The sequence below is a fragment of the Myotis yumanensis genome, unplaced genomic scaffold, assembly GCF_028538775.1.
Source record: "Myotis yumanensis isolate MYYU_CA2020_CCGP unplaced genomic scaffold, mMyoYum1.0.hap1 SCAF_18, whole genome shotgun sequence".
NCBI classification, from domain to species: domain Eukaryota; kingdom Metazoa; phylum Chordata; class Mammalia; order Chiroptera; family Vespertilionidae; genus Myotis; species Myotis yumanensis.
In genome coordinates this window covers 6381677-6395226 of record NW_027223769.1, presented here as the reverse complement: position 1 = coordinate 6395226, position 13550 = coordinate 6381677, and the positions used below count along the sequence as shown (strand labels likewise).

The window sequence follows — 13550 nt, the reverse complement described above, 5'->3', positions numbered from 1 at the left end:
CCATGTTTGGTTTCACCGACTGTTCTAGATGTTGATTCGTGCAGGGGCTGCTCCTTGGGTGGCAGTGGTTCCTCAGGCTGCAGTTGCTCCTCAAGTGGTCGCAGTAGTGGCTGCTCCTCAGTTGGCAGCGGCTCCTCTGGTGGGTGCTGTTCACAGCAGTGGTGTCTCCTCTGGCTGGTAGGTGAGGCAGCTTGCACAGCTGCTGTTCCTTGGACAGGGGTGGGCTGTTCACATGGCTTCTGCTCCTCAGATGGGCGTGGGCTGCTCACATGGTTGCTGCTCCTTGGATCAGGGCTGGCTGCACGCTGCTGCTGTTCCTCAGATGGGATGGGCTGCTCGTGAGGCTGCCACTCTTTGGACAGGGGCAGGTTGCTTACATGGCTACTGCTTCTCATATGGTTGTGGGCTGTTTGTGCAGCTGCTGCTCCTCAGATGGGGGGCGGGATGTTTGTGTGGCTGCTGCTCCTCAGGCCAGAGTGAACTGCCCATGCGGCTGCTGTTCCTCAGATTTGGGCAGGATGCTCACCCAGCTGCTGCTTGTCAGACAGGTGCAGACTGCGTGTGGCTGCTGCTCCTTGGACCAGTGTGGGTGGTGCAGGGCTGCTGCTCCTCAGATATGGTACATCTGTCTGTTCATGTGGCTGCTACTCCTCGAACAGGGGCGAGCTGCTCAGGGGGCTTCTGCTCCTCAGGCTGAAGTGAGCTGCACGTGAGGCTGCTGCTCCTTGTACGGGGGCTGTCTGCTCACATGGCTGCTGCTCCTCAAATGGGGGATGGGCTGCTTGTGTGGCTGCTTCTCTTCAGGTGGGAACGAGCCACACGTGTGTCTGCTGCTCCTAGGATGGGGGCAGGCCACTTACCCAGCTGCTGCTTGTCAGACCGGTGCAGGCTGCGAGTGTCTGCTGCTCCTCGGACCAGTGTGAACTGCACAGGGCTGCCGTTCCTCAGACATAGATGCTCTGCTTGTGTGGCTGCTGCTCCTTGGACTGGGGGAGGCTGCTTGGGTGGCTACTGCTCCTTGAATGAGAGCGGGCTGCTTGTGGCGATGCTGTTCCTCATATGGGTATGGGCTGCTCACACCACTGCTGCTCCTCATATGGGGGCAGGCTGCTCATGCAGCTGCTGCTTCTTGGATGGGGGCAGGTTTCTCACACACCTACTGCTCCTCAGACAGGAGGAGGGTGTGGGCTGCGCAGATGCTGCTCCTCGGATGGGGGTGGGCTGCGTGGGGCTGCTGCTCCTCAGATGGGGCAGGCTGCTCACGTGGTTGCTGCTCCTTGGACAAGGGAGCAGGCCACTCACACAGCTGACAGCTGCTGCTCCTTGGACAGGGGAAGGCCACGTGATGCTTCTGCTTTTAGGCCTGGGGTAGGCTGCTCACAGGGCTGCTGCTCCTTGGACAGGAGAGGGCTGCTCACGTGTCTGCTGCTTGTGTGGTTGCAGTGCCCCAGGCTAAGGCATTGGTCCGGTCAGAGGGGAACACGCTTCAGAACTCACAGGAGCCTGCACCCAGGGTGGCTGGATACTTGTTGACCGTGGGACCACAGCCAAGGTAGCAGGTCCCTGACAGGGGTGTCTGTAGAGTCCCAGGTGTTATCTGAGGGCACCCTGGGTGGGGGTGAGGCCTGGCTCCCAGTTACAGCAGCTCTCCCCTTAAAAACGCTAGGCTTCTGAGGACAAGCCGACCTCCTGGAACTGCTTACATGATAGCAGAGGCTGCCTAGTTAGGCGAGCCCATTTAGCCTGACCCCGAAGGTCCTGCGGGATCTATATGTGCCTCACTTATATACACACACACACATCCCACATGACCACACACTCCTCTTTTGGTCCCTCACTGACTCATGCTCTCTCCCTCACTGCCGCCTTCTTCCTGCCTCTGTAGTTAGGTCTGGAGTGTTATTGACCCATTTGTGGATGGAGTTTCCTCTCCAGGTGTCTGGTTATGAGGCTCACTCTCTAGCACCTGGCCAGACAGGATAAAATTCACCTCGACAAGACACAACACAAAGGGACCAAAGCACGAATGTACTCACGACAATAATAACCCCACTATAAGTGACCACTTGAGAAAAAAGACTTAGGGGCGAGAAGAGAGTATAAATGATATTGAAGAGAGCAAAAAAGATAAGAGAGAGATAGAAAAAGGGAGAAAAGGAGATTATATATATAGGGCTGGAAACACCACAGAACCGATACATAAACAAATAAACAAAACAAACAAACAAACAATAATAAATAAATAAATAAATAAAAATAGAAATAAAATACAAACACCAAACCCCCAGCAAAGAGGTTGGGGGCAGAATCTGTAGATGCTGAGCTTATATATAGAAGATAAGGTTAAGAGTTGGATGAATATGGGAGGACCTCAGTTCAGTATAGAGGAAGTAGAAAGGGGATGGGTGGATAAGAGGAAAGAGAACGAGAAAAAAAATAATAAATATACAAAAAATTGATTTCAAAAATGGTATAAAATAGCAAATAAAAATAAAATAGAGTGATGGAAAAATAATGTGAAAAGAAATAGAAAATAAAGCAACAAGCAAAAACAGAAAAACAAAGAAAAAAGAAAAAAAAAGATAACAAAGTAATAAAAAAAATTTTCAAAAATAAAAATGAAAAAGTGAAGTGTTCCTTTGTCTGGCTTAAGATCCCAGTCTTCTGTACTGCAGTGTTTCTCAGGTTTCGATTGCTGGGACTCTATAAATTTCTTAAAGGAAGTTTACAACCCACTCATAAAAGACTTCATTTGCAATTCTGTCTTATTATACTCTATCACAAAATAGGTTTAAACCCACACTGAAAGCAGAATATCAAATAATTCCTATAAGATGAAGAGTCATTCATTAGAGGGGGGTAAATTTCCCCACGCCGGGAACTGGCGGTGGAGCGGGAGAGTCGCTGTGGCGCTGCCGGCGCCCCCATGCTCTCACCAAGTCGAGGCGCAAGCAGGCGAAGCCCCAGCACATCCACCCGGAGGACCATGGCGCACAGCCGCCGCCCCAGCCAGCCCCTGGGTTCGTGGCCGCAGCGGCGCCGGCGGTGGGGGAGCCGGGTGCTTCAGTGAACTACCCCGGGACTGGTGATGACATGAATGGGGACCTAGCAGCAGTAGAGGCCTCGTCAGGAGGAGACTCACATCTGTGAGAAATGCTCCGGAGAGTTCTTCAGCGTCTCTGAGTTCTTAGAACTTAAGAAAAATTGCACTAAACACCCACCTGTCCTCATCATGAACGACAGTGAGGGGCCGATGCCTTCCGAAGACGTCTCCGGGGTTGGGCTGAGCCACCAGCCATGCAGTCCAAGCATTAAGGACAGTCACAGGGAGAATGGCAGCAGCTCAGGGGACATGAAGGAGAAGCCAGGGGCGGAGTCTGTCCTGTACTTAAAGACAGAGCCCGCCCAGACACCCACAGCCCAGGACTTAAGCTATTTACCCAAAGGCAAAGTGGCCAACACTAACGTCACTCTTCAAGCACTATGGGGCACCAAGGTGGCAGTGAATCAGCAGAGCGCGGACGCGCTGCCCGCCCCCCTGCCCAGTGCTAACAGCATCCCGTGGGTCCTGGAGCAGATCTTGTGTCTGCAGCAGCAGCAGCTACAGCAGATCCAGCTCACCAAGCAGATCCGAGTCCAGGTGAACATGTGGACCGCCCATGCCCTCCACTCCAGTGCAGCGGGAGCTGACACCCTGAAGACCTTAGGCAGCCACATGTCCCAGCAGGTCTCTGCAGCTGTGGCTTTGCTCAGCCAGAAAGCTGAAAGCCAAGGTTTGTCCCTGGACACCTTGAAACAAGCCAAGCTACCTCACACAAGCATCCCTTCCACCACCAGCTCGGTGTCCCCCGGGGCTGCTGTCTTTCGCCCTGTGGCCGGATGGGACAAGGGTGCTCCCAAACCGCATCCCCGGTGCTTTGCTACCCCCGACCCCAAGCTCTGTGCTCTTCCAGAGCCCTTTCTCCACGGTGGCGTTAGACCCGTCTAAGAAAGGGAAAGGGAAGCCACCCAACGTGTCCCCGGTGGATGTCAAACCCAAAGACGAGGCCACCCTCTACAGGCACAAGTGTCGGAGCAGCATTTGTCCGAGCCCAGCCAACCTATGTCAAAGTGGAAGTTCCTGGTGCATTTGGACGCGCGACCATGTCCCCAGGCATGACACCTTTGCTGGCGGCCTAGCCAGGCCGCCAGGACAAGCAGCACACCTGCACGCGGTGCAGGAAGAACTTCTCGCAGCCAGCGCCCTCCAGATTCATGAGCGGACTCACACTGGGGAGAAGCCTTTCCTTGAAGTATGGTACCTATTTGCTTTGTTTAACAATGGACAGGTTATTTTGATTTTTTGAATTGTATAAATCATCCCATTCGATTGAATGCCTCATTGATTTTAATGTGACTATCCCATTGATTGTGATCTTACTGGTTTTAGAAAGCAAATTCCTCTGTACCTGGGAACCAGGACAGCACAATTATCCCAAGACCTGAGGGTTCCTGATAATGTTTCCCTGTCAACTCAGTGGCCCCAAGACCCGAGGGCTCTAGATAATGTGTTTCTGTCAACTCAGTGGTCCCAAGACCCGAGGGCTCTAAATAATGTGTTTCTATCAACTCAGTGGTCCAAAGACCCAAAACTATAAATATTCTTTGTAGATAACTAATCAGCTCAATCTCGCTTCTGTAACTGCTTTGTGCAAACCAGGGTCCTCATTCCAAACCCTGGGATGTAATCAATACCTTTGTGATTTTTGCCTATATAAGTCTGGTTTTGCCACCATCATATTACTATGATATTTGGGAATGACCCCTCATAGTCCTGGATTGCAATAAACGTGACTCTTTAATTTGACTTCTTGAGGCGTCCTTCTGTGATTCGTGGGGTACATTACAACATCGTGTGTAACATATGTGGGCGAGCTTTCACCACCAAAGGCAACTTGAAGGTTCACTATATGACGCATGGTGCCAATAACAGCTCCGGGCGCCGCGGGAGGAAGCTGGCCATGGAGAACACCATGGCTCTTCTAGGAACAGACACAAAGAGGGTCCCAGAGGTGTTTCCCAAGGAAATCATGGCCCCTTCAGTGAACATGGACCCTGTTGTGTGGAACCAGTACACCACCATGCTCAATGGTGGTCTGGCCATGAAGACCAACGAGATCTCGGTGATTCAGAGCGGAGGCACCCCAACTCTCCCGGTGTCCTTGGGTGCCAGCTCCGTTGTCAGCAATACCATCGTCTCCAAGATCGATGGCTCCCAGTCAGTTAGCAGCGACGTGGAAAAGCTGGGTGCTGCTGACAGCGTCCCCAAACACCAGTTCCCTCACTTCCTGGAGGAAAACAAGATTGCGGTCAGCTAAGCGATGGGAGAGCCCGTGTGAAGGAGAAATGCAAAGTGACCGCTTGAACTGGATCTTTTGTTTTTGTCGTTGTTGTTGTTTAAAAACCAATATCCTCCTGTTTGTTTTTTCACTGATGTGCAAATGTTTACAGTTGTGACCACAATCTCAGGCACGTCCAACAATCACAATGTTGCTATGCTGCTTTGCTAAAAAACAAAACCACACACATACTAAAACAAATACAGACTAGTATATATTTTTTTAATTTTGGAAGAAGCGGGTCTTGCAAAGTGGCTTTGTTACTTGAGACAAACTGTATATATGAAGACTTTGTACAAGCTAGAGGAACTATTTCCAAAGATTGTCCCCTGTTTCAAGTTGGAACTTACTAAACCATGATGGGAAAGAAACTGCTTAGCCTAACTGGGGAGGGGGAGGTGCATACTTCTGGGACTGTGTGCGGGTAAACGGACTGGGTCTGTCGTCCTTGCTGACCTGCTCTGTATGTCCCTCAACCCTGCACCCATCTTTTGTTTTGTTTCCTTTTTGAATGTACTTTCCTTTTTATTATTAACTAAGGTGTGGAATTACAAAATTCCTTCCACCTTGGGACCGTGAGTAGGATGCCCTCCAATGGATGATCTTAGTCCCTAGGGAGTCAATGTGTGTGTTGCTGCTTGTTGAAATACAGTTCAGTTGGAGCCCTAAGAATGCCAATGTCTTCCCTGCTTCCAGATGCCGCCTTCCTGAACACCAGGACAAGTGAGCACCTGAGCAGGGGACCTCAGGTGACTTGATTTAGTTCACCAGTGCCTACTCTAGCTAAGAAATGAGTCTTTCATTATTGAAGAAACTCATGGAGGGCATGTTTCTGATAAGAGGTTCACATACTAATTTTTATAAAAATTTTGATGTGACTCATGCCAAGTAATTGTGAAGATTCTTTTCTCCCATGAGTACTGCATGGAGGTTACAACGTTGGAACAGATGAGTCCTGGGTATGAAAGCTTTATCTACCGCATTTATTTCTTATTTTTGTAGCTTTAGTCTCTCTTTTCCTATTTTATGACCGCTGAAAGTGTTCCCAGTCCCTGTCTTAAACCTAAGAGTTGATGTATTGGTGGGAGCGGCTGGACCTTCAAGATGTTTTGTGATTTTTTTAATCCGTTTCTTGCATATGTAATAAGCAAATGCTGAAACTTTGCTCTGATGGTTTAATGAGGAAGAAGAAGGAAAGACCCTGGTTTCTGAGTCTTGCCCCTCAATGTGGAAATGTACATCAAAACATGTATCAAAAGATGGTCTCTGAGTTATTGCACCTGACTTCAGGATAAAAAATATATATATTATTTTGACAAGTTGTTCCTTTCCTTCTGAAATTGTAAATGAACACAATACTAGAACCTGTTTACACTGTGAAGTGGATATTGTTACAGAGGACATGCCAGAGGCTTTCTCACTGTTATGCCTTGTGAATGTATGATATACGGAGAAAACCTTGTAGTTTTACCTGCTGATGCTGACTGTTGGAAAACAAATTTTGGTATTTTTCCCCTCAAAAAAAAAAAAAGTCATTCATTAAACCAATGGATCCATTATTCTCTTAGCTAGTCATTCTTTCTTTGAAGGCCCATGGTGAGTCACTGTCACAAATGTTTTTAATTCCTTATACAAAAGCCTAATAAAGAGTGTCACTAGGTGAATTTTTTGCCTTTTCAATAATTTCCCCTAAATGAAACCATAGTGCAGGCAATCTTTGTATTTGACTTCTTTCATTTAGCATAATGAGATTTTCCATGTTGTTGTGTGTATTGACATTGTATTACTTTATTTAAAAAAAAATAGTTTCCTTGCATCAGCTTTGCCTTAAGAAAAGTAATTCTACAACATTATAAGTAAATTTAACTGAGAAGTATCCTGTTATAATCCTTTGCCTGTAAATATAAAAATAAACAAACTGCACTGGTAAAAAAAAAATTCATCCCTATTTTGAAACAGAATAATACAAAATTAATTTTTATCAACTAATAAAATGAAGTAATTCTCTCAGTTTTATGAATGCTGTGTATTCAACTTTGATATATTTGTTATATCAGAGTTTCTCCTTAGGATAAATAATTATGCAATATAAAAAAATCAAACCCAGCCAGTGTGACTCAGTGGTTGAGCACCAATCTATGAACCGGGAGCTCACAGTTTGATTCCCAGTCAGAGCACATGCCCAGGTTGCAGGCTTGATCCCCAGTAGGGGGCGTGCAGGAGGCAGCTGATCAATGATTCTCTCTCATCATTGATATTTCTATCTCTCTCTCCCCTTCTCCCTTTCTCTCTGAAATCAATAAAAAAATATATATTTTTTTTAAATCAAGGCTTTCTTACATAAGTAGCAAACATACAATATATAAGTCAGGACTCTAATACCAAAAAGCCAAAAATCCAATTCAAATTAAGTAAAGAAAAAAAAAAAGGAAAAAAATGTATTGGATCACAAAAATGAAAAAGTGAAAGATGGCGTAGACTTCAGACATGACTGGATCCAAGAGATCAAACAATGTCATCACATTGCTGTCTCTCCTCTCCACTTTCTCTGTGTTGTTTGTCTTGGAAAAGCTTTTCTCATGTAATGGCAAAGAAAACTGCTGATGAGTTTGTAACCTTACTAAATCCTTGAAACTTTGCAATTTCTTTTACTACCCATAATAATACTTACCCTCTGGCTCTATTGATCTAGACAGGGCTATTTGCCAATCCCTTAATTGCTAGGTTGAGGAAAATAATAACTGGTCAGCTTATGACCAATACACTGCTCTCACTGATTAATAATGGCACCAGAATCATATGCATTTATGGGGAGGAAAGTCTCAAGGCATAGTAATATATCACAAAATAACATATCTACTACTCAGGCTATTTCAAATAAAGGATGCTCTTGAGCTGAAACTTTTCCATATGTACTACATTCATAGAATTACCAACCAAATAACTTACTGATATTTGTTTAATAAGGACTTAGTGGTGACTAATGGTTCTCTTTCTTATCCTTTATAATAAAAGCCTAATATGCTACATGTCTGGCCGTGATCGGGCGTTCAACCAATCAAAGCATAATATGCTGATGATATGCTAAGGCCACTCTATCACTTGCTATGACATGCACTGACCACCAGGGGGCAGTCGACTGGTCGACCAATTGCGATGGCGTGCACTGACCACCAGGGGGCAGACACTCTGACACATAGGTTAGCCTGCTGCTGGGGTCCATCTGATCGGGACTGAATGAGACAGGCCAGACATGCCCTGGAGCCCTCCCGCGGTCCCTCCCTGGCTGGCCAACCTCCCGCATCTCTCCCTGGCCCTGATCGTGCATTGGTGGGGTCCCTTGGCTTGGCCTGAACCCTCTCGCAATCCGGGACCCCTCGACGGGTGTCGGAGAGCTGGTTTCAGCCCAGGCCAGGCTGAGGGACCCGCTGGTGCACAAATTCATGCACCACGCCTCTACTATTTGTTATAATCAGAGAGTTTAATTATGAATTTATTGATGCTGTCTAAGGGCTAAGGCACAGCTAAAATCATTCCCACATTCATTAACAGATATAGGGTTTTTCTCCAACATGAATCCTCTGGTGTAGCCTAAGGGACAAGATCTGATGGAAAGCTTTCCCACATTCATTGCATTCAAAAGGTTTCTCCCCAGTATGAACTCTCTGATGTTGATTAAGGTATGAGCCACAGCTGAAGGCCTTCCCACATTTGTTACATTTATAGGGTTTCTCTCCTGCATGACTTCTCTTATGATGAATTAGAACTAAAGCATCACTAAAGGCTTTCCCACATTTACTGCATTCAAAAGGTCTCTCTCCAGTATGAATTCTATGATGTCGATTAAGTTGTGAATCAGTTCGGAAAAACTTCCCACAGTTGATGCACTCATAGGGCTTCTCTCCAGTATGAATTCTATGATGTTGATTAAGGTGTGAGCGATAGCCAAAGGTCTTCCCACATTCATTACATTTAAAGGGTTTCTCTCCTGTATGAATTCTTTGATGCAGAGTAAGGGCTATGCGTCTGCTGAAGGCTTTTCCACACTGATTACATTCATAGGGTTTCTCTCCAGTGTGAATTCTCTGATGTTGATTAAGATGTGCACTCTGTCTGAAGGCTTTGTTACATTCCTTACATTCATATGGTTTCTCTCCTGTGTGAATTCTTTGATGTTCAACAAGGAAGGCAAAACGACTAAAGGCCTTTCCACATTCATTGCATGTAAAGGGTTTTTCTCCAGTGTGGATTCTCTGATGTTGAGCAAGATGTGCACTCTGTCTAAAGGCTTTGTTACATTCCTTACATTCATATGTTTTCTCTCCAATATCAGTTCTCTGATGTTCACTGAGAAAGAAGTCATGGTTAAAGGCTTTTCCACAGTCATTGCATGCATGAGGTTTCTCTGCACTGCGAATTATCTGAGGTTGAGTAAAGAATGAGTAACAGCTAAAGGCATCACCACATTCATTGGGTAATTTTCCAAAATGTGTTGTTTGACGTTGAGTAAATAATGAGTGGAAACTTAAGAGATTTGAAAAATCATTACTTTCATAATGTTTTTCCCCAGGAGGAATTCCTCTAGCTTTACTAAGGTATGAGCTCTGGTTAAATTTTTCATATTCATTACCTATTAAAGATTCCTTCTCAGCACGTCTTTTGTGCTCCATTGGGACTGAATTTTGGGGGAACATTTGATCATAAATATCAAATTGATGTACTGGCTGTACTGTGGGAACTCTTTGTTGCGTTAAAAGTACTGACTTCAAGATAACACTTCTTTCAGAATTATTATAGTCATTGTCTCTTTTCATAGCATAGATTTCCTTAAGACTTGCCACTTGCCTGAAATGCCTCTCCTGATTTCCATGCCGCTTCTCAAATTCACACTTATATTTCCAAGTTTTTCTGAAACCGGAGCATTCAATGTCATGACTTATAAGTCTCTCCATTACTATGCTCTGAGATATTTCCTCTTCATCATCAATGTACCATTTTGGAGATAATTCCTTAATCTCATACCAAGACTCCCAGTCTGAAAAATATAAAGAAAGCAAATTTATCTTTTATCCTTTGCAAGGAGAAAGTAAACTATTATAGAAGAAATTGAAGAATTAATTGGAGGAATAAGGAAAGAAAGCACATGGTTCTGACATCTCTCAAATTAGGTTATGCAATATAAACAAAATACAAAGAAAGAACAAAGAATGAAGAGAGCTGCTAGAGGAAGGTATATGTGCTGGTAATGAGGAGGAGGTGACTGGGGAAACAGGTTAAATACAGGACATCAAGAAGTAGACAAAATTAAATGCCAAAAAGATAAATATTTGGAGACAACTGTGTAGATCATAATCACAGTTTCCCTGCCTCTAGTCTTTAAAGTCTCCAGTCCATCCTGCACTATCCAGTCCTATTCATAAGATGAAAATATCCACAAGGATAGGGATTGCTTACTTCTTTTTCTCCTTACTGTTGCATCCGGTACCTAGGGCAATGGCAGCATTTTGTTTAATCTATGAATCCTGACAAAATGCTCAACAACTTCTAAAATTTTATCAGACCAGAGGGGGAAATTTTTTTCCCCCTCAGTGTCTAGAAGGAATCTAGAAGTCAGCATTTATCAATATTGAGAGAAAAATGATGCTTCAGAGTACATACTTGATATTTTCAGGAGAGGATACTGGTTGATATAAAAGAGAAAGAAAACTATTGTTTAAAAAATGATCTCAAAAAGAGTAAAATGAGAAAGTCCTTTTACTGACACACCACAATAATCAAATTATATATTCACCTATTTAGAATCTACTACTAGATCACCTAATAGAGGAGAAAAAAGTCTGAGACACAGGTCCTTCTTTTTAAAAACTCTATTGAGAAAGATAAAATTCTGTGCATAAAAATTCAATATGCCACATAAAGAATTAGTTAGAATGATACTGATTATGAGTAGTATAAATGTCAGAAAATCAGAGATCAAAACTCTCTATCTTAGTTAAGTATAGTCTGCAAACAGCTATCAAAGCTCATAATTCCCAGGGATTAAGAGCTTGATTTTCATATTCAAGCTCCATCAACAAAATGATTTTCAAGGCTTTGATAAAGTTTCCAAAATATAATAGTTATTTCCATGATGGAGTCATTTTCATGTTTTGAAGTACTTAGTGATCATTTTAGAACTACACATATTAATATTTTTGGGTTAATTAGATACAGTCTTTTCCATTAACTGTTTACCATCTGCTGAAAATAAAGCTGCCTCCATACTAGGTCAGTACAAAATTGGAACACAAGAACATATTGTTCATCTGTACCTTTATACTCTCTTCTTCAAACAAAGCCCCTACACCCACCAGTTAGTTCTTCCTAAGTACAGCCATGGATATTATCCTACTTGGACCCCTATCTCAACCCAGGCCTGAGAGGGCTTCGTTCACTGATCCTATGTTAGGTCCACACTGTTGATCTTTCTTTCTACAGAAGTACAACTATTTCTGTTTCCTCATCCATTCTCCTAAACCTCTTCTCCTGTATCTATCTCTCATGAACACTACAGTCCCTCTTACTAAGAATAAATCTCTACTCCAGGAAAATAGCAGTTTTATACAACACCTAATAGTCCCTGCTAGCTGCACCCAACCGGAACTTGTGGTGTACTTTTTACCAAAGATAACTAGTTGGAGATTTGGACAAACACTGAATTATGTGGCTCTGAAACAGGTGTCATTCCCTCACAATGCTGAGTAAAAGAAGCCTGATGGGAGGATACTACAGACATTTCTGGTATAGGAGATTCTGAGGATCCTGGAGCTCCAACCATCCTCTTAAAAAAAAGAATATTCTTGACTTAGGCAGCAAAATGCTATAGCAAAAATGTCAAGGTATGATCAAACTGGAATTCATTCAGAACTACATAGTAAGTAGGCTTATGTATACTGTTGGAAGAGGAAAAGGTCGTATTAGATGTGAATCTAGTTCAAAACCCAGGAGATTCTATTGGCATATAGATCAATGGAATAGAACAGAGCCTCCAGAAATCGACCCAATCCATTATGCTCAATTAATATTTGACAAAGGAGGCAAGAACATACAATGGAGTCAAGGCAGTCCCTTTAATAACTGGTGCTGGGAAAACTGGACAGATACATGCAAAAAAATAAAACTAGTTCATCAATTCACAACATACACAATAATAAACTCAAAATGGATAAAAGACTTAAATGTAAGGCATGAAACCATAAAAATCCTAGAATAAACCAAAGGCAGCAAAATCTCAGACATTTCTCGCAGCAATATGTTTACAGATGCATCTCCTAGAACAAAAGAAACTAAGGAGAAAATAAACAAATTAGACTACATTAAAATAAAAAGCTTCTGCACAGCAAAAGAAACCATCAACAAAATGAAAAGGGAGCCTACTATATGGGAGAACATATCTGTCAATGGAACATCTGATAAAGGTTTAATATCCAAAATCTATAAGGAATCCATACAACTTAACAAAAGGAAGACAAACAATCAATTACAAAATGTGCAAAGGACCTAAATAGACACTTCTCCAAAGCGGACATACAGATGGCCAAGAGACTATGAAAAAATACTCAATGTCACTGATCATCAGAGAGATACAAATTAAAATTATAATGAGGTATCTCACACTGTTAGAATGGCTACCATCAAAAAACAAATGACAAGCGCTGGCAAGGATGTGGAGAAAAGCCAAACATGGCTAGTGTGTTGGGAAACACACTTCCATCATCACAGAATCTTCTATTAGACAGCACTGGATAGAGAACCAGATTAATATAACAAAGATCTTACAGTTGAATGAAGAAAAGACAGGAAAATAGGACACTGTTGGTGGGAATGCAGACTGGTGCAACCATTATGGAAAAACAGCATGGAGTTTCCTGAAAAAAAAAAAAATGGAACTGCCATTTGACTCAGTGATCCCTCTTCTAGGAATTTACCCAAAGAGACCCAATTCATCAATGAGAAAGAATATATGCATCCCTATGTTCATAGCATCCCAATTTACAATAGCTAAGACCTGGAAACAGCCCAAGTACTCATCAGTAGATGAGTAAATAAAAAAGCTGTGATACAGCAGTAAAAAAGAAGAGTCTCTTACTCTTTGAGTCAGTCTGGAAGAACCTGGAGAGTATCATGCTAAGT

The 13550-nt window shown here is 43.5% G+C and overlaps 1 protein-coding gene and 1 pseudogene across 1 annotated transcript in view; one reads left to right on the top strand and one right to left on the bottom strand.

The window, feature by feature from the left end:
- Window positions 1-487: 487 nt before the first annotated feature.
- Window positions 488-5357, top strand: LOC138997314 (sal-like protein 4 pseudogene; annotated as a pseudogene).
- Window positions 4836-13550, bottom strand: part of ZNF527 (zinc finger protein 527) — a 41199-nt gene continuing 32484 nt past the window's right edge. The window contains exon 5 of the mRNA XM_070398430.1: window positions 4836-10413. Within this exon, the coding sequence (XP_070254531.1) occupies window positions 8924-10413 (1490 nt within the window). The 3' untranslated portion in view covers window positions 4836-8923. The remainder of the gene's footprint in view (window positions 10414-13550) is intronic.